Source organism: Corylus avellana, chromosome ca6 (assembly GCF_901000735.1).
Source record: "Corylus avellana chromosome ca6, CavTom2PMs-1.0".
NCBI lineage: Eukaryota > Viridiplantae > Streptophyta > Magnoliopsida > Fagales > Betulaceae > Corylus > Corylus avellana.
In genome coordinates, this window is record NC_081546.1 from 30,086,199 (window position 1) to 30,108,441 (window position 22,243).

At 38.1% G+C, this 22,243-nt stretch overlaps 1 protein-coding gene across 2 annotated transcripts; it reads right to left on the reverse strand.

The window, feature by feature from the left end:
* Positions 1-88: 88 nt before the first annotated feature.
* Positions 89-22,049, reverse strand: LOC132183813 (uncharacterized). 2 transcript variants are annotated; one of them, XM_059597249.1, is made up of 21 exons: positions 21,435-22,049; positions 20,635-20,957; positions 20,314-20,413; positions 20,161-20,238; positions 19,943-20,002; positions 19,744-19,848; positions 18,875-18,985; positions 17,050-17,091; positions 15,769-15,882; positions 15,508-15,695; positions 12,337-12,641; positions 12,131-12,252; positions 11,930-11,972; positions 11,752-11,843; positions 11,398-11,446; positions 4,900-4,970; positions 4,694-4,813; positions 3,851-3,951; positions 2,041-2,086; positions 1,756-1,801; positions 89-474 (listed from the first exon to the last, which is right to left on the reverse strand). In XM_059597249.1, the coding sequence occupies exons 1-21, from the start codon at positions 21,651-21,653 to the stop codon at positions 467-469; spliced, it is 2,343 nt and encodes a 780-aa protein (XP_059453232.1). In that variant the 5' UTR covers positions 21,654-22,049; the 3' UTR covers positions 89-466. The 2 variants fall into 2 exon arrangements, with proteins under 2 accessions (XP_059453232.1, XP_059453233.1); XM_059597250.1 differs by lacking the exon at positions 1,756-1,801 and having other exon boundaries at positions 21,435-22,048.
* Positions 22,050-22,243: the final 194 nt, after the last annotated feature.

The following is a 22,243-nucleotide window of genomic DNA, read 5'->3' on the forward strand; positions in this document are numbered from 1 at the left end:
TGGACAAGTGATGCCTGAAAACTAAGAAACATGTAGAAACAACTTTTTTTCTTTAGTTGAAACAAAAAAAAAAAAAAACACTTCGCTCTTCTTGTAAATTACATTCTGATTAGAGGAAAGAGATGAATGGAAAATTGGTGCGTGCACACATATATGGACATACACATTCATGCGTGTGCGCCCACAAAAAGGAGAGAGAGAGAGGAATGATATTACAGCATGAAGGGCAAAAAATAAAGCATCGTTGCATACAATTACAAGTTTCAACTCAAGCTCATTCCTCCCTGTAACAAATATTGAAAATACCACACAAAGCCACCCTGGAAACGTACTCAGCAACTCCAATCCACAACTTTGTAAATGGGCGGCCACAAAAGCAAGTCCTCTTTCGAAGTTGGATTTTTCCATGGAACATAATGGCCCTTACTTGTTAAAGAATAAACCCCTCTTCTTTCCTTTCCTCCTCTCAACAGACTGCAAAACACAATACATTACGAGAAGGATATGTAAATATTTATAAGTGGAACCAAGTCTTGAAAGAAAAGATCTTAGCCTAACCCAATATATGACCAGGGGCCAGCTTTTGGCAATACCAAATAACCAAAATGCAAGCCTTGATCAAATTTAGCCCTCAAGATAAGATACTTAAATAAACTAGCATAATCTCCTATCCAACAAACTACCAAGGTAAGAAGAATAAATATTAAATATATAATGAACTTAATGATTCTAAAAAGTTGTGAAATATAATCAAATCCTCAAACATACATTTAAGCAATCATCAGATTACGACATTAATGTTAAATAAATCTTTCAAACATATATTTGGGTACAATGTCTGATTGTCCAAAATATTCGAATAGGGTAGGCTGAACTGACTTGGATTTAAATATGGACACAAAAATTTGTCCTTACAGAATTATAAAAATGTCCTGAACTGCTCTTTTCCAAGTTGTACATTGTCTGTTTAGAGTCTAACAGAAAATTAGAAGCCCTAGGTACATAAGAGGGTAAACAAATTTAATGCTAATGTATATGGTTTAGCTATTATCCATCCTAGTCCTGATTGCAGTCAACATTGAAAGACAGGTGACGTAATACTTTTACATTGGTTATTCATCTATATTAAAGAAGAAATGGGAGTACTACCAAAGCAAATATCCACTCATACAAAGATCTCAAAAATAAAGATTTGTGACATAAATCTGAGCTGGTATGTTACCCATGTTCCTAGGGAATTAAAGTTAGTGAAAAACATGATTGCCTCCCAAGAGGAATACAATCTGTTTAAGAATGAGAATATTTGCTTTCCCCCACCTTTTCTCTCTTCTTTATCTTTATTTTTGAGAAGGATTGTCTTCTCCATTCTCTCTTTATCTCTTACCTTCTTTTCTCTTTCTCTATATTTTCTTTTCTCCTCCCATCTCAATTTGAGACTAGGAATACACATTGTGGCATACCTCACTTGCTTCTTTCTGTCCTCCATCCCTCCCTCTCCATTCCCACTCCTCTCTAACGTGTGTGGGTGCACATGTGTTGGGTGGTGCCCTCAACTGCTCCAGAGGGAAGGATTATGGCAACCCAGAATCATGATATCCGGTAGCAGCATCTCCTTGTGTTTAGGAACAATTCCCTTGGATTTTGCACATAGAAGAACAAGACGGTCCGAGGGCTATGGGAAAGAGTATAGGTAACCCTAAATAGACAACTAAATAAGGGTGTCTCTACAAGTCTATATACTCTTTGATTTCATACCTTGTACGGTCAATATCATAATCAATGACGTCTGCAAGTTCCACACCTGAGCAATACCCGATTTCTTAGATGCATATATATATGCATCTATGTTTTAAAAAGTACAGACACACACACAAAATGTATATACAAAGATGTACAATATATATGCATCTACATTTTAAAAATGAAATATAGCAGTAGATGCAAAGAAAGAAAAGACAAAAATTGACTGTTCTACATGGACAAAAGCAGAGTTCCATGTTATTATGCCAAGGGGAACAGCTAGAAAATGAAAAATTATACCCTTCGGATGAATAATCTCAAGGTGAGCACAATCGTATCTCTAGAACTGCATAAGGAAAAAATAAAAACAAAAGAAAGAAGTCAATCAAATTGGAGAGAGAGAGAGAGAGATCATAAACAACAAACAACAATTGCAAATGATTATAAACAGGAACTTTTGAAACCAAGTACTAAAACAACAAAGATGCATTAGATTGAGAAGCAAAGCTAATATTCAGTTCATGACATCAATAATCACTCAACAAACAACAATTACAAATGATTATAAACAGGAACTTTTGAAACCGAGTGCTAAAACAACAAAGATGAATTAGATTGAGAAGCAAAGCTAATATTCAGTTCATGACATCAATAATCACTCAAGAACTTAATTAGGAGCTATTCTCAGGAGGCAAGATAAATACGATAAATTGAAAAATTTGCCCATTTTCTTTTTCTTTTCGTTCATTTATTTTTTCCATTCTTATCTTTCATTAGTGTGATGAGAAGATGTCATGATTTTGGGGGTGGGGGGAGGGGTGTGTGCCAGGTGGTTTGATGAGTAATAACGCTAACATATAGCCAACTCCACCACAAATATTGATCTTGGCCGAGTTCTTGGTGCAACAACTTTTACAACCCAAGGCAAAGCCCATTGGTTTATTTAGTCTTCTTCGATGTTAGAAGATATGCTGAACATGGGCGATGGTAAAGGTCCATGGTTCTAACAATGGGTCTTCTTAAATACGAGTTATTATGCTTTTTTTGAGGATTGTGCGATGCAACTAGGTGGAAGCCTAGAACATCTCCTACTCCCCTTCTCTTCTTTTTCAACTTCTTGCTACTTAATATCCATATAAGTAGAACTCTTAAGGCCTTAAAAATTCTTACCTTGAAACCCTAAATCAACGCTCATCAAGCTTGTATAAGATTAAGGTGTCCTACCATAAAATTGACGAGGTTTTCACAGATCGGGGCTGTTACTAGGTCTTTATGACCGGGCAAAGTATTGTAAATTTAATCAAACTTCCATTTTTGACATTGTCAGTATCCATGCCACATTCACATGACATCACTGCAGAACCAACATTTACTCAATGTTTCACACTCATTTGGATTTGGCAGAAACAAAAGAAAGAATTACAGTCTAGTCCATATGTGGTACTTAGTTGGACATAGTTCACCTCTTATACCAAAAATAATAATAAGAATTTTTTGATAAGTAACCAAAAATAATAATAATACAAAAGGAGCATTATTTGCAAGCCTTTTTTTTTTCTTAGCTCTAATATATTCGTAAACTTTTTGTGCATGTTAGTCAACTTTTAAATGAGTAATTAATATAATATATACACAAATATATATTTAGAATTATTTAAGCAATCATCTGAGCCCCTGCTGTATTGTTGTATCTGTATCATGTCGTATATGTATCCCATGTCGGTATTGGTACTTCATAGGTTCTATCCATATTAATCAGTATATAAAAATTTCATACATTCATAGAAATCTCCAAATACAGTAGGCTCCCTTGTGCTTAATGTGGTGCCTTTGGCGAGAATGGAATACTCGGAGTTTTGAAGATGTAGAGATTTCGTTAATAGAGTTGTGGAAGATTATGTTCAACACGTTCTACACTTGGATATTTGCTCATCATAGCTTGCTTATCTCTAGTTTTGTAGATTTTTTGAACTTCTATTATTCTTTTGCTTCAGATTAGGGGTTTTCTTGTATATTCCTTATGCGCTAAGGTTGCGCCTCTTTGTGCTTATTTAATGATATTGAAATTACTCTAAAAAAAAAAGTTGTATGAGAAACACTATTTACATACCAGCTAATGTCAATCGAGTTGTTATCTGCTCGTAACAGATGCTCATCACCTCCAGAACCAGTTATCAAAAATGCTGTAGGATTTCCATAGAGAATTGCAACCTAAACAAAGGAAAAAGAATGAAAATGGAAATCAAGGACTACCTACATCTTGATCATGAACATATATATGCTTTTCTACAGCTAAATACAACTCCACATCCTAATGGATTTATCCCATTACATCATCCTATGGCCCTTGATATATTGCAAGATGTATTGCTAATTTTAATAAAACTTAGTTTAGCATATAGCCATTATATTGTTAATCAATGCAATTACACGCTAAATTATTCTTAGAAAAATATGGGAGTACAACTAATTGTCTCTAAGGTTTCAAAATCAGGCTGTGAACAAATAATTCTTCTTTCTTGATTTTTTTGTACACTCATTTGCACCAATTAACATCAAATAGCTAATTGGCATTTAATTCGCTTATTTCCTATACAATCTGAGGAAATTTGGCCATCAATTTAAACCAGGTTCTGATAGCCTAAGCTCATGGTACTGAGCGGACTTGATTACACTTCACATAAGGCTCAGATAGAACAGGACACATCTTCTTCACCCTAAATGCAAAGGAACTACAAACCATGAATATATTCAAAAACTAATGGGGAAGAGATAAGTTCCTAGATCTTCAGTTCAATCTTAGTTCTCCCAAAATCTTAGAATAACCGGTATCATAAGCCATAAACTTTTCAATATGCAAATCATCTAAACCAAAAATTCTAATACAATTTAAGACGGCCAAGCTCTTCTTAATACCAAATATTTAAAAGATTAAGCAAGGAAGAAATCATACACTTGTGGTTGGTGAAAACTTTTCAGTGACTACAACACCACTTGGTCCAGCACACTTGATACTGTAACCTTCCCTCTTAATTGCCAGTGAAGCTGGTTCCCATATATCAAGATATCCAGTCTGTAAAAAATTGTATAAAAAAATTTGCTAAGCCTCTACACGCAATGAAAGTTAAAAGGAAAAGGGGGCGGGGTTCGAAGCCATACCGACAAGGATACTTTATATGAAGCATGACCACCATAAAGAGTCTTCTCTATGTGGTTTTGCATTTCAGAATCTGTAAAAAAAGTTGAATATAATTGCAATTCTTTCAGGTTTTGCCACATATAATACCTGAAGAACTTAGCAATATAATACCCCGAAGTTCACAGGAACAATTATATGTCATGAAAAATGTGCAAGCACCAAAATAGAGTTTGCTTTAGTCAATAGAAAAGATATGGTATAAAAACAGATACAATAGCTATCATATCAAATGTAAAAGAAAAGGGAATTTAAATCAAACAGAAGTATAATGTAGGCTTCCCACAATAAAAGACATCCATACTTTAACAGCATCAGTGCAATTGAAAAAAAAAACAGAAAAAGAAGTTCATCATTTTGTATGCTAGTTCTGTACAGAAATGTCTTGCAAAGTCAAATTTGTCCAACCATGTTACGTATTCCTATTTTGCCAGTTGCCTGAGAGAGGTGGGGGGTGGAGGGGGGAGGAACAAAACAGGTCCCAACTTAGGAAACATAACTTACACACTACTTTATCTTTTCATCGTGTACACCTTGGTCACCTATTTGAGAAGCAGAAAAGAATGAAGAGATACCAGATACATATTATAATAGGAAATCTCATTTGAAGCTCTAGACTGAGGTGCTATTGAGATATTGAATCCTAATGGTATCCCATACACATTCCAAAGTTTGACTGTTAATTGGAATGAGGTTTTAATGTAACCTGAAAAACCTAAACAGAATCCAGCCAGAAAATGTGAACAAAAGTATGAGGAATTGAAACATTTTTTTTGATAAGTAATAACCAGTCTTATTAAAAGCGCAAGGGGCCTCAAAGTACATTGGGAGTTACAAAAGGATCACCTAACTAGAAAGGGAAAAATGAACAAGAAAATCATCATAGCTAATCGACACCGGAAATACATGCGCAACAGTCCAAAGTATGAAAACAAGAGGATAAAATGTCTTCCAAGGATCCCTCCAAGTCCTCAAAGCGCCTATTATTTCTCTCCCTCCATAGACACCAAAAAAAAAGCAAGTAGGTGCCATCTTCTAGACCGCAGCACTCCCCCTCCTCCCCGTAGACCACCAATAGGCAAGCAAATCAGAAACCCGTCTCGGCATCACCCAAGACAACCCAAACCGACCAAAAAAGGCACTCCACAAAGCATAAGCTACCTCACAATGAAGAAGAAGATGATCTACCGTCTCCTCACTTCTCTTGCACATACAACATATGTTTGCCACAATCACATGCCGCTTTCTAAGGTTTTCTAGGGTTAGAATTTTGCCCAAAGCCGCCAACCACACAAAAAAGATCGCCCTTGGAGTAGCTTGTGTTCGCCACACACTCTTCCAAGAGAATCTCCTCCCTTCAGTATAGGTCAAGGAAGCGAAGAGAAGCTTGACATTGAAACGGCCTCTTTTAGAGGAGATCCACCACAATCTATCTGCACACCCTTGTCTCACTCGGGCAGAGTGCAACACTTGGAAAAAAGAAGCAAATACCTCCACCTCCCAATCATGAGCTTCTTTAAAAAAATTAACATTCCACAGATTGGATCCACCCAACACCTCCAAATTAGCCGCAACTGAGGCTTCCTTCGCACAAGCAATACTGAATAAATCAGGGAAAGCTATCTTGAGAGCTGTATCTCCACACCACCTATCATGCCAAAATCTAACCCTAGTCCCATCCCCCACCTCAAATCGTGTAAAACCTTTGAAATACTACTAACGAAATTATCTCATTGTTAGAATCTTGCCAATGTATTTTGTAGTTATTTTTGTCTTTTGCTTTTCATTTCACAATAAAAAAAATTACATGTCCAGCATGTTCTAGAGTAGCAATTCTCCAAAACTTCTCCACTTTGATTCATAAACAAGTTCTCAAGACAAGTCTGGCTGTGGTGCAGTGAGCTATCAGTAGAGACAAATTTCATTAAAAATGCCAAACAAGCGGGAGGGGAATACAAAGCCCAAGTCAAATGCATAAGGAAAACAGTTGGCTCAAGGTATGTTCTCTGACCTCTAAGGGGGGTTTTGGAGTTCAAAATTTGTACATGTTCAATTGAACCCTTCTAGGGAAGTGTTTATGGCGTTATGCCTATGAGAGAGAGACTCTCTAGAAAAAGGTAGTGGCTGTTAAATATGGCAGTCAGTGGGGTGGGTTGTGCTCCAATGAAATCCTTGGGTCTTATGAGGTGGGTCTCTAGAAATACATTAGGAGGGGGTGAGAAGAGTTTTCCAAAAGGTTCAAGATTCAAGGTGGGTGAAGGCTCCAAAATTAGTTTTTAGCACGACCTGTGGTGTGGGGAACATCCCCTTAAGACAACGTTTCCAAGGTTGTATAGCATTGCTTGCCTTAGGATGCTTCTGTGGCTGATCATCTTTAGTTCTCTAATGGCTTTCCTTAGTGGATTGTTAATTTTGTTAGAAAGGAGTATGATTGGGAGTTGGAATTCTTTTCCTCTTTCTTCAATTAGTTATATTCCATTATTTTTTTTTGATAAGTAATGATGATATAAAAAAGAGCGCAGAGGAGCGCAACCCACATACACGGGAAGTATAAACAAAGAGCGCCTATGAAGGAGAGAAATGAAAAAGAAAATCAGAGAAACTAATCATTAAAGGAGCTAGCCAAGCGGCCGTCCCAGAGTAAAGAGTAAAGAAGAAAAAATGAGTCAATTCCTCTATGGTCCTAGTGAAATTTTCAAAACATCTAACATTTCTTTCATTCCAAATACACCACATAAGACATAGAAGGATCATTTTCCACACAATTGGGCTTTGAGATCGTCCTCCCGACCACCAGCTAGCAAACAAGTCCCTCATCCGGCAAGGCATGACCCGATGCAACCCAAACCGCTGAAAAATCATATGCCAAAGAGCACTTGCGAGCTCACAGTGGAGAAGAAGATGATCGACTGACTCTCCGTTCTTCTTGCACATACAACACCACTCCACTACCACTATGTTCCTCTTGCGCAGCGTATCATGAGTCAAAATTTTGCCTAGGGCCGCAGTCCACCCGAAAAAAGCCACCCGCTGAGGCGCCTTAGTACGCCAGATGCTCTTCCAAGGAAACTCCTCTTGATTAGAAATGGACAAGGCCTTATAGAACGTCTTAACCTCGAACTTGCCCTTCTTGGACGAAGACCAGCATACGATCTACACTGCGTAAGGAAACCTTGCAAGAATACAACCGATCAAAGAAAGGAGAAACTAAATCCATCTCCCAATCTTGGACTGATCGCACGAAAATGATATTCCACTCAACAACCCCATTCCTCCCAATAAAATTATCCTTCACCCAAGCATCTTTGTGTCTGGCGATACTGAATAAGGACGGAAAAGCTTGCTTCAAAGAATTGTCCCCACACCAAATATCATGCCAGAAACGAACTTTCGAACCCTCCCCCACCTCAAACCGAATACCTTTGGCAAAGAAATTCTACCCTTTACGAAAATGCTTCCATAGACCCACACCATGAGAGCCCGAAACATCCTTCGTGCACCACCCACCTTCTTGGTCTTCATACTTAGCTTTGATCACCTTACACCAAAGAGCCCCGTTCTCATTTGCGTATCTCCAAAGCCATTTCCCCAAAAGAGCTTGGTTAAACTGGTGCAACTTCCGAATGCCAAGACAACCATAGCGTAGAGGGCTGCAGACTTGTTTCCAACTTACAAGATGCATCTTGGGCTCATCCCCCATTCCTCCCCACAAGAAATCTCTTTGGATTTTCTCAATCCTTTTAGCTACACTTACAGGAGTCGGAAACAGAGACAAAAAGTAAGTCGGAAGATTAGCCAAAGTGCTCTTAATGAGGGTTAAGCGACTTCCTTTAGAAAGATACATTCTCTTCCAACCTGCCATCTGACGCTCCATCTTTTCGATCACTTCATTCCACATAGCCGTATCCTTGTACGACGCCCCAAGAGGGAGGCCCAAATACTTCATAGGCAAATCGGCAACACTACACCCAAGGATGTTAGCTAAAACCCCAATGTTCTCCACCTCACCAATGGCCACAATCTTTGACTTTCCCAGATTCACTCTCAAACCAGAAACAGCTTCAAAGCATAAGAGAATGAGACGAACATACCGGATTTGCTCGATAGAATCTTCACAAAAAATCAAAGTATCATCCGCAAATAAGGAGTGGGAGACCATCAGCTCCAACAAGACCCTATTTCCCATCGAGAAACCCGTCAGAAGGCCTTGGTCAACCGTCGCATCCACCATCTTACTCAAAGCCTCCATAACAAGCACAAACAATAACGGTGAGAGAGGATCCCCTTGCTGGATTCCCCTTGAACTGTTAAAGAACCCTTTCGGAGAACCATTCACAAGAATGGAGAATCTTACCGTCTTAATACACCACTCTATCCAAGCCCTCCACCTCTCGCCAAAACCACATCTATGCAGCAAATACAAAACAAAGTCCCAATTTACATGGTCATAGGCCTTTTCCAAGTCCAATTTGCAAAGAACACCTGGCACCCCTGATTTCATGCGACTATCCACACATTCATTAGCAATGAGAACGGAATCTAGGATTTGCCGACCCCCAATAAAAGCATTTTGAGAATAGGAAATGACCTTACCCAAAACAGTTCTCATACTATTGGCAAGAACCTTAGACACAATTTTATACACCCCTCCCACTAGGCTAATGGGCCGAAAGTCCTTCATCTCCGCCGCACCCGCCTTCTTCGGAATCAAGGAAATAAAAGTTGCATTCAAGCTCTTCACCAATTGACGTCTACGATGGAACTCTGCAAAAACCGCCATAATGTCTTGTTTAATAACACCCCAGCAAGCTTGAAAAAATGCCATGGAAAAGCCATCAGGACCCAGAGCCTTATCACCATCCATACCTTTTACCACCTTCCAAACCTCCTTTTCCTCAAATCTCTTTCTAACCACCTATTATCCTCCTCATCGATGGACAAAAACGGTTGGTTATCCATTCTAGGGCGCCAAGTGCTTTGTTCCGAATAAAGGCTTTGGTAATACTGCACTATGTGATCTTTTACCTCAACTGGATCACCTGATAAAACGCCATTAATACAAAGCACTTCCACACGATTGTACCTTCAATGAGAGTTAGCCATCTTGTGGAAAAAGCGAGTATTCCGATCCCCCTCCTTGAGCCACAAAGCTCTCGATTTTTGGCGCCAATGAATTTCTTCACATAACAATGTATTCTCCAAATCTTTCAACTTGTCCGCCTTCCGAATTTTCTCCTCCTGATCTAATCCTCTCGATTCTGCTAGCTCATCCAACTCCTGGATACCTCCCAACAACTCCTCTTTTTCCTCCCAATATCCCCAAAGACCTCCTCATTCCACTTTTTCAAATCCACTTTAAGGGCTTTTAGTTTATTAGCAAGCACAAAACTAGGCAAACCCTCAAACGAATACGACCCCCACCAAGAAGCAACCTTATCAACAAAACCCTCTGCCTTAAGCCACATAGTTATATTCCATTATGCTGACAAGCTTTGTTGGAACCCGTCCAACAAAGGGTTGTTTGATGTAAAATCGATCTACAATATCTTAATTCCCTTTTATAGTCCCTTGGAGATGTATTTGGCAGAGAAGGGCCCCTTTGAAAGTGGCTTTTTTTACCCGGTTTGCCGCTTCAAGTAAGATCCTTACAATGGTTGGGGAAACCGTTAACCACTCTTGCTCCATTGCAAGATAGCTAGTGCCTTGTGGTACTATATTTTCGATCTTTTCGGCTTAGCGTGGATCATGCCTTGTCGGGTGAGAGATCTCCTCGCTTGTTGGAGAAGGAAGATTAGTAATTCTCAAAAAAGTGAAGCTTTTTTTTTGGATAAAAAAGTGAAGCTTTGCGGAAGATAATAACGCTCTATTTGATGTGGTGCATCTGGAGAGAAAGAAATGACCGGAGATTTGAAGACAGTGAGAGGATGATGGTGAAGCTAAAGACCTTATTTTTCCATACCCCTTTTCAATGAATAGCTGCTTACAACTATTTGCACATTTATAGTTTTCATGACCTTTTTTTCTCTCTTCTTTTTCAGATTAGGTGTTTCTCTTATATACAGTGTACTTAGGTGCACCATTTCATTTATAATGAAATCCATATATATATATATATATATATATATATATATATATAAAAGCTAGAGAGAGTTTGATGAAAAAAATAAATAAACAACACAGCGCACGATACTCCAAACAACTCCTTCCCCCTTACTAAATTTAGGAAACTAGGCAAAGTAGCACTAGAACTGAGATCACCCCAACAAAAAGAATCAGGGACGCCTTCCCCCTTACTAAATTTAGGAAACTAGGCAAAATAGCACTAGAACTGAGATCACCCCAACAAAAAGAATCAGGGTAGACTAGTGCAAAAGGGAAACGAAGTTCAAAACTTAAATAAAAGATATGCAAGACCAAATATAATAAATTCAAACTTGATTAATCAGAACATAATTATTTACCACAAGTGATCTTTCTATGCTCATTGGCAAAAACCTTTACAAGCTCTCCCTGCATTCACAAAGAAAAAATGTTATTAACTAATCAAGCAGAACTTTGCAACAATTCAAAATGCCCAGATTTAAAAAGCTTACTGCCCAATAAAAAATTTTAAGAGACCCTTTATAAGCACAGATGATTTAAAAAGAAGTTAGGACATTATATATTTTAATAACTTGTTTCTCATATCTTGAAGCCTCAACTCGTACTTGGAATTTGCAACACGAAAAGGAGAAGGAAAGGTTAAATAACCATATGTAAACTCCTAGTATTTTACAATAGATAGGACCGGCTATACAGTATCTGAGAGACAATACCTTGCGCTTCCTGTTATCCAGAGGCTGCACTTCAATAGCAAGGTATGTATCAACATCATCGGCTGTGACAAGATAGTTTGGTTGCTTTGCTCCTGTCATCAGAAACTCCATAAGACCCACATTTCTAGATATAGATAGAAATGAAACACAAAAGAAGCACTAAAGGATAAACAAATACCATCGATGTAATTAACAGATCCATCTTCCAAGTGCCGTACCCACTAGCAGTGGAAGAAACATCACAAGATTATATATTAGTATTGGTATCAAAAATAAACATTCCACAGCATTATGTGTTTCATGGTGCATCCAAGAAATTCCTGTCACCAAAAGCACCAAGCATTGAGATAGATTCAAGAATGGATCCTGAAAAATGCACCTCAAAGTTACAACTTGTTGTTCCATTAATAGAATATCCGCATGCCTGGAGTTCCCGTCCTGGAACAGCATCACCTGATATTTGAAGGCCCTCTATTGCTGGTAATGGATCATCATCTGCAGCTGCATGTTGGAATCTAATCAATCTAAAATAGCCACCTGCAGTGCTAAGACGGAACAGCAAAACTGATAGATAATAGTTGTTACCCTCAGAAAATGAAGAAGAAGGCTCTTCAAGTACTGGTGCTAGATAAGGAGAATATGAGGAGCCGGGATCGTCAATTGCGGTTGTGTAAGTTGCGGTTGTGTAAGGTGAGGTTCCTGAAGTCCAATTTGCTGAAGGTTCTCTTTCATTCTGGTTTCCCTCTGAATCTGGGTCATCCATCTCAGTATTGCTGACAGGTTCACGAAATGTGACCTGCTTACTGGTGGTTTCTTCGCCATAATGTGTGGCATGTACATCACTTCTAGTGACAGCAAACTGCACAGGCATATCATGGGCTGCAGGATCCCTGGTAAACAACCGAGACACTTCAGCAGGACAACACGTCAATATGATAAAGAAAACTACATATGCAGCACTAGCCATGCAATCATTATCAAGCACTGACAATCAGTGCATAACTTATAAGAAATCCAAGAAATTTACACTTATGTTTCCATGGTGAACAAAATTTCAGTTGGATAGCTGAAGATATACAAAGGGAAGGAATTCACATAAGAGGAGTGGACAATGAGATAGGGAGAGCACAACCCATCATCTAAATCATCTTTAATTAAGTTAATTGTCCAGATAGAGATTTTATATAAAAAAAATAACAGCCAAGCTAAGAGTCCTATGTTATGAATTAATTCCCCTCTAATAAGCTAATAAAGCGTTTCACCTTCTACTTTATCTCACAATCATAGTAAATAAGTTTTAAAGAAGTAGCAAAAACCACAGGCTCAAGCGAACCACCACTGGCTAAAGGAACTGCAGAATATCAAAACAAGAAAAACTATCATCTTCTTATCTGAAAACCCTGGCAATTCCAAAAACTCCATATTTGAGCACCAAATGTCTCCGGCCAAATCAGCAGTAGAAAAGCAAATGATAAATTGGATACTTGATCTTTCAGCACAGGTGTCTGTAGAGTAAGATCTAAACCCTCTACTATGTCATGTACAAATGGTCAAAGACACAACCCAAACTAAGAATACACTTCTTAAACACCTTGCTAACCCAAGTCCTCCCAGGAAAGAATTCCAAATTGCAGCATACCTTCAATGATGCCTAGATAATGAGAAGAACCTGGGTAACAGATAGGCACTTATCTCCCTACTACCATCAGTCACCTTTCAAACCCCTCCCTACTTTCATCTGTAACCTATTGAACACACAGCAGAACTAAAGGAAATTAGACAACGCACCAGTAAAATGAAAACTAAAAATGAAATAAAACACATACACACAACTATGTCTAGGACAAAGTTGTCAAAGCCCTTTCCAAAAATTTGTTCCATGCTCCCCAGTCAAAAACCTATTGCAACCAAGGTAGGGCCACTTTGTGTACTCACCCTTGTCGGATAAACTTTGGACCCGAGTAAGGCGCCCTCTCCACACGGATCAGGTAATATTTCGGCTTCACCGGCGGGCTAACCCCAAAGAATTATTTGCACTCAAAGGGATTCGAACCTTAGACTTGATGGAATGCTACCAAGATTAAGGCCCTTACCACTTGAGCCAACCAACCTTATGCATTATTATTTTTGGGAAAAGTTCACATATTTTCCTCAATTGATAATGTCACCCCCAAACTTTCAACTGAAACAATGTCCCCCCCACAAAACCAAAAATTGTCAATGCCCTCCAATGACAAAAATACCTTCAATAAAATAAAAAAAATTTAAAGAAAACCTAAAACTAATTTTATTTATTTTTTATTTAAAAAAAAAACAGGTTGTGAAAATTTATTTATTTATTTTTCGTTTTTTCTTAAAGAAAAAAAATTAAAAAAAATTTGTTTTTTGCAACTCACTAACAACTTCTGCCTTCTTCTTTTTCTCCTCCACGCCTAAGGCCTTTCCTTCTCCAATGACATAAAAAACACGTAAATCTTCAAGAAGAATCCTCTTCCTCCTTTCTACATTGCCAAACACCTCCTCCTTCCATTTCTTCAAATCAATTTTCAAAGCCTTGCACTTGTGAGCTAAGAAAAAACTCGGCGTACCTTGAAAATGATAAGAGTCCCACCACTGTTTCACCAAGCCCATGAAACCTTCTGCCTTTAGCCACATGTTTTCAAATTTGAAAAGCCTACTCCCCCTTAGAACATCACCATGGTCAAGACGGATTGGAAAATGATTTGAACAAAGGTGAGGAAGCTTGTTCTGAGAGGAACCTGGAAACTAGGCTCCCTATGCCAGAGAGATAAGGAATCTATCAATCCTGGACAACATGGGAGGATCTTGAGAAATCGACCAAGTAAAGGAATCGCCAACAAGAGGTAGATCCAACAGACCCTGATAAAATATGAAGTTAGAGAACTCCATCATAGCAATACATAAATGAGCCTCACCCGACCTTTCACTGGAGAAACATGTAACATTAAAATCACCCCCAATATGCCAAGGCAGGTTCCACCAACAGCGCAAACCAACCAATTCATCCCATAGAAGCCTTCTATCCCTACTAGAATTAGGGCCATAAACACCCGCTAAGCCCAGATAGAACGGTCTACAATGTTCTTGAAGGAAACAGCCAGGGTGTAGTCCCCCACACACTCATCTACCTTCACCAACCTTTTGTCCTACCACAACAGTTGAAATTTCAAGCAATGCGTTTTCTCCAAATACAGCACATTAAGCACAAGGAAACCGTCCTTTGTTAGAAGCTGATATCTTATAAACATGCAACAACAATCATAAACCTTAGAATCCCAACCCTTTTCTTATTCATAAAATGCAAATCATTATATATTTTATGGGGATTACACTTTTGTTTTGTTATTTTTTATTTTTGTGTTTCCAATTAGATCATAATGGTATCAGTAAATTAGAAATGAAAAGTTGGATTGGGGATATCTTCATAGCTGAGAAAAAAGGTTTTAACAGAAGATGTATATTAGTGGAGTCAACCCCACCCCCCTGGGTAAGTGGGGTCGGCTGGTTGCCAAAATGAATAATATTGTCAATGAATCAATAAAATTATGTAGGCGTGTAGATACCAGTACAGAAGGTCCATAAAGCTCGCATGAACAAGCATTTCTGACAACAATTCATGCATACATGACCATTCAACATAAGAATTCAATGATAACAGAACCCACCAACAAATGCAGATGGTTGTAATTTGTACATTCAGTTCACAGTAGCAGTCTCCATTTTGACCAGGCTCACCTGCTTGCAAGAGGTGGATACCTCCCCAAGTCATCGGGTTCCAGATTCCTCGCTGCAACACCACCCAAACCAATCTGATGGCGACTCGATAGCTCCCAATCTGTGGCTGTCTGAGCATCAGAAGATGAAACTGGTATCTTTCCATGGGAATATGGTGGCTGAGGGACCAGTTCGAGCCCATTTTTGTTCTGACAGAATTTAGGAATTAATAAAACATTTATGACATGCAAAGACGAATAGCAAGAAGGCATATGGGCATACTGAAGTTGTCAATGCTGCACCAATGGGGTGAGATGGTGACTGTGGAGCAAAATTTGAATGGTTCATGTCTGAGAGCCAAGGTGCTAATTGATATTGCGACTCCTTTAGCTTTGACTGTGACAAAAGAATGAACATTATCAAAAGAAACCACTTTTTGCAAAGGATTAAATAAGTGATGCTCTAGGAGACCATCAAAAGAAACAAATTTTTGCAAAGGAAAAAATAAGTAATACTCTAGGAGACTGCAGACTATCTTTTTTTGACAAGTAATAAAGTTTTATAGAAAAAAAAATTAATAAACAATGCAACCCTAGTACATACTAAATATTTTTTTTTTGATAAGTAAATACATACTAAATAATAAATATATAACATAATTGCTAAATAAAAACAGAACATCTTTAAAACTCTATTAATGGGTGACCTAAAAAATAGTATAAAAGTAAACATATCGAACAAGCGAACAAATCCAATCATAGAATGGCCTCAAAAAAGAAAAGTATATAAGTAAACATATCCAAAAATTCCATATAAGAAAAATAAGAGAAGCCATCAATGTTGTCACCCAATTAATGTGCGACCTAAAAACACCGTCTTCAACGTATCCACTGAAATTTCTGTGTCTTCAAATCCTCACGTTTTTTTTTTTTTCCTGGGCAAATACCACAATATCTTTCTTTACAAGAAGCAGATAAGGGTACAGCAGTTAATATCAGTTTATTCTGGTTTCTATTAAAGGAACCAGCAAGTGAACAATTCAATAACCGACCTGGGCATCACCCACTTAATCCAAACAAAGAGAACACCAATGACCACACTTCTTGAACAAGGGCACAACTAAGAAGAAGATGGTCTAAATCTCCTTACTTTACACACACAACACCAATTAACCATAATTTTCTTAGGTTCTCTAAGATTGTTCACTGATTGTATTACTATCTGAGCTGTTTTCCAAACCAAAAAAGGAAAAAAAAAAAGCCACCCTTGCCAGGACTTTAGCTTGCCAAATACTTCTGCAAGATAAACAAACATCTAAGCATCGCATTAAGGCCCAGTAGTGAGATCTAACTTCAAACTTACTATTCCTCGACAAAATCCATCCTATCTTGCTGACACTCAAATCATAACACTAACAAAAAATAACAAAACATTGAAAGTTAACACAAACTCAAGCTCCGAGTCCTGTACTACCTTCACAAAATCCAGGCCAGATGCAACAAGTTAATATAAAACTCAAATCTGCATATTAGCCAAGAAGAATCTCAAATCTTGAGAACATACCTCAGTAAGAAGGAGTTTCTCCTGCAAATGTTTGAACAGGACCTGCAACAAAGCAGAAGTCCCGGGGATTAAACATCATGAATGCAAGTTCTTGAATACAAGGCAAGCTTTAGAGACACTTTTCAAAATAAAGCCAGCTTCAATTGATAAAGCCTTCTTGACCATCTAATACATGTGTAACAACTAGACAGATTATCCTCTAAAAAATCATTGAATCTCTCAATGAGAAGTAAGGTTGACAATTCCCAGGAGAGGCAGGCGTGTAGATTGGGAGATTCTTTAGTAGACTGGGGCTTGTTGAGAAGATGAGCTTGTTGCGGGAGATTCTTTAGTAGATTGGGGCTCGACACTAATCTATGACATCTATCATAACGAAGGATCCAGTGGAGTAGTGTTCCGATTGATGCCATAAAAATTGTTCAAGAGAATGATGCCCACTATATATTTGATGAAAGTCCAAATAGTGAGGTACCTTAGTGGGCTCTTGAAAAAAATTAATTCTGTCGATTTTCTTGGGGTTGAAAATTTTCTGTCAACTTTTCCTAACCAAAATCTTGATGTTGGCTTCAGCATGTTAGAGGAAAAATTGATTATCTATGGTTGAGAAATAATTGATCCTTATTGGGAAGTTTTTATGGAGAGTGAATTGGTGAAATTAAATAAAGGGCATGTGAAGATTAATTTATCTCAAGGTGGTAGATGCGAAGAATTTCAGATCTACTATTCAAAATCATGTTATGGTTAACTGCAAGCTGTTTCTCTTCTGGTATCAATCATAGCCACATAGATTGTGCATTCGAGTTTGCTCCTCCATGTTTATTTTGAGCAAAAGGAGGTTAATGAGTGGCATGGTGGTTCATCTTTTGTTATTGAGAAGGAAAAGATGGAAGGGATTGATTGAACATTCGAAAGATTGATGCAAAGATGGTTTGAATTTGAGGGTGAATTTCTCTCCGACCCAAGGAGAATGATGCAGTTCATATTACATGTGGCTTCATGCAGGCTAGCAAATTGATAATCATGAAACCAGGCACACCGGTCGGAATAAAACTGCCATATATTGTGCTTCTGACATCAGATTAAGGCAAGCTTGGTGGTGTTGAAAAACTAATTCAAAGAGCTGCAATTTTGTATATCGTGAAAAAAATTCCAATTTCAATGTTTCCAAGGTCAAACCGGATTGTCAATAGAAGGCTGGAAATCTGATGCAAATTTGCATGACTCCCACTCGAGCGAGATTGCGGCAGGATTTTCGCTCGATGTTGGCTCGAGCAAGATTGCAACTAATTGCGGGACAAATTTCACTCAACACTCGCATGGCATTCGCTCAAACAAGTTTGCCATTATTTTACTTAAGGCTAGTTTTGTAATTTTTCTTTCAGTGCTACGTCCTTAACTTCTATTTAAGCACAAAAAGGATGGCTTGGCGGCCCAATTGACGTTATTCTTCATATAAATAAGAAACAATCTTGATAAATTTTTTCCCCTATTCCCTATAATTCTTAGAATTTTCTAGGATTTATAGAAGAGTTGTGAAGTTTAGTGTGTGCAGATTCAACTTTCCACTACGCCACAAGATGGTATCAGAGCCCAATTGTGTTACATCATTCGATAGCTAGTAAATGGTTCACATGAACATCCATAACCTTCCATTTGCTTATCTGTAGTAGAATGCCAAATACCGATCTTTTATTGCAGATTACAAGTTATCCAGAGATTACAGATGCTTGATACTTATATTTTATGGTCTACTTCAAGGAATTAAGAATAGGACAGCAGCAGTGTATACTTCAGAAATGGTAAAACAGAGTTATTCATGCCTGACCTTGACATTGCTAACAATGGACTGTGCATCAGGAACTGGTGGTTGCAGTGAGTACTCTGCTAGAAGAGGCAGCAAATATGTAACAAATGTTGATCTTTCTTGCTGTGCATCCTGACAGATATAGAAGAACCATAACACTAAGTTTAAATTATGAAAATCTGGAAGGAAATATGACTATCAACTTAACTATGTTTTAATAGAACCATAACACAAGGCATTAGTTAAAATAGGCACAATTAAGAAAAATAGCTTAAGGTTTGTTTTCAATATAGCCAATGATATGCAAATTTCAGAATCAATATACACCAGGTGTAACGACCTAGGGAAAAACACTAGCCACATCTGTGCTACTATCCCAAAATGATTAGTCAATTTGGAGCTTTCTTAGAATTCATTATAAAGCCCAGTTTCACCTAGTAACTAGACCATGCGAGACTTAGCACACATGACTATCTTTATAAACCACCCACTCTAGGTAGGCTTCTTCTCATCTTTCCAATATGGGACCAGAGTGTTACAAACTCTTACTCTTAAATTCTTAACGTCCTCGTCAGGGCCACGTCATGCAATGCTCTAGTACCACAGGAATTGGCGTTACTAGGTGGCTTTGATACTATTTGTAACGACCTAGGGAAAAGCGCTAGCCACATCTGTGCTATTACTCCAACAGGAATAGTCAATTTGGAGTTGTCCTATAATTCATTATAAAGCCCAGTTTCACCTAATAACTAGGCAATGTGGGACTTAGCACCTATGACTATCTTTATAAATTACCAACTCTATGTGGACTTCTTCTCATCTTCCCAATATGGGACTGAGGTGTTACACCAGGGATTTAGATGAAGAAAAAAGAAAAAACATAAAACTACCTGCAGCGCGTATGTGAGACGTATGTTTTCCTCAATTATGTCTTGTCTGTATGAGAGAGCTTTTGATGCAGCATCCACAAGGTCTTGTTGCTGCTGATCAAATGCCTAGTGGCAAAACAACGAAAAAGGTCTTACATTAAGCCCCAAACAGAAATAAGAGATTGGAATTGTAAAGGATTGTAAACAATATATTGCCTACCAGGCGCATATATGCAATGCGCTTTTCCAGGACGTATTTTTCGTTGCGTATGTGTGCCTCCTATCATTGCATTTAATATTAGTCACTTCAATTAACATATAAGTGAAAAAAAATAAAATAAAGATGTATTCATCTTATCCAGGGAAAAATAGAAAAAGAGAAAAAGAAGAGACAAGAAGTATTCATCCAAACAATGTGAGAAGCGCTTGCCATTTTACCTTGACAGAATAATCTGCAAGATGCTTCCGTAATTGCATAATCTCTTCTTCATGTTCCCGAATCTTAACAACGAGATCCTATACAAACATAGCAAATGGTCCATTAAACATTGTCTTGAAAAAGTCACATATTTTAGAGCTATATGATTATACCTGCTTCCAAAGGCTGCTACTATTATTTACTTCAGTCATTGGCATCAACCCCTGACCAGATAAATTGAACCGTGGATCATACTCTCCTTCCATTTGATACCTAAGACAAACACATGATGTTTTCTGAAATCATAAAAATATAACATCGGGAAAATTCTTATTAACAATACAGAGCGACTTTTTTCATAAACAAAATAAAGTGAAATATGCTCTGACTTGTTTCATCAATTCTTTCTTTATTTGATACGTTACAAGATGGCTTTGGAAGATAAAATTAGCTGCATGAAGAGGCAGTAATCATCTCTATTTGAGGTGAAATACCTGCCCGGAGAGAAAGATGTTGTAGATGGCGAAGGGAATTGAGAGAAGCCAGTGTTATCTGCAGGGGGCGTGCCACCAGGAAACACCTTCAATGTCCCATTGATCTTGCCGCTCTCAGAGTGGCTTTCTGCAGGACTTTGTATAGCAGGATCGTTGTCAGGCTTCAAATCTAGATGGAGAACTAGCGGACCAGGTGGAACAGCTACAGATGTGTTGCCTGTGCTCTTAAGCCTATCCTCTTGATTACCTTCATAGGATCCATGAATGCGCCCATTCCATGTATCAACAGAACGAGGTCTTTGAGCCACTGACTCATCTGCTTTCTGCCAAAAAGCCCGCATTCGCCAAATATCACACAACCACAAAATAATGATTCAAACAATACGCTAGCTGGGGATCAAAAGAACATGCACGTAATCCACAGGACACAACAGAAAGCACAAGCTAATAATCGCAGAAATGGGACTGTCAATGAGCTTCTCACTACAATCATAAGAAATTTGTGAAACATTGTAAACCAATAGGAGTTCCAAACTAATTTGAAACCAGAAGTAGTTGACGCAGGCAGACCAGAAGCATTCCCAAATCAAAATTAATCGTACGCCACAAACTTGTTTATTCAGCCAAATTATATATATATATATATATCCAGAGGAACCTTTATCATGTTATGTGTCTTTCCAAGTTGATTTCTTAATGAAGGTGATGTTAGGAATACTAGACACCAGCTGATTATGTCTTCAATAGTACACTCGGAAACATTTGCAGAAAAAGAAAAGAAAAATGGTAAAACTACATACGCGTCTGTCGAGTTCAAGAATTTTTTGGTGAAGCTCGTTCCTCAAGCGAGTATTCTCTTCAACCTGTTGTTTGATGGTGGCCTCTGCGGCTTCCACGGCATTCATCACCTGAAACAAGCTGTCGTTGTTGTTGGTGGTGGTGGTGGCGCCAGCGCCGGCGGTGACGGCCAGGCCTGAGAATTTCTCAGCCAATCTTCCGGCATCGTACCCATTCTCCATCTCCTTCTTCTTCTTGGATTATCTGATCAATTGATTAACGACGACCCTAAGCCAAACCAAACCCAACCAACCCAATTAATAATCAACAAATTGCTCTGGAGTACGATTGGATGGAGAGGTACTTCATAGGGAGGAGATGTTGTGGGCCTCTCTCAGGTGTATGGCTAGGGCTATGGCTTCAAGGCTCTCTCAGACAGAGATGTTTTGGGTTTATTACAACAAAAACTCGGACAAAGATCCACGCTAGACTCTACAATTTAGTGATGTACATACAAACATTTCTCTCTACTCTCCCCTCCTTTTCCCCTTTTCTTTTTGCTTCCTTCTTTTAACCCTTTTTCTGCTATACTAATAATTAGGAGTCATCGACTCCGGTCTCATACCAATGAGCAAAACTCGATTACCTATTTTTCCACCGGAAATGGATAATCATTCTCTCTATTTTATTAAATAAAATGAATATTATTTATTTTATGATCAAAACTGATATATAAGTTTTTATTTTTTAAATATGCAATATTAACTTTATGGATTCCGTTAAATACACTAAATTTACTAAATTTAAATTAATGGCTCTCTCTCTCATGAGT

Coding starts and splice junctions, on each gene's coding strand:
- LOC132183813 (XM_059597249.1), bottom strand. CDS start 21,653: ATGGAGAATGGGTACGATGCCGGAAGATTGGCTGAGAAATTCTCAGGC. Junction 20,958..21,434: donor TTCTTGAACTCGACAGACGC/GTATGTAGTTTT, acceptor GCTTTTTGGCAG/AAAGCAGATGAGTCAGTGGC. Junction 3,952..4,693: donor AGTTTTCACCAACCACAAGT/GTATGATTTCTT, acceptor TCCTTTGTTTAG/GTTGCAATTCTCTATGGAAA.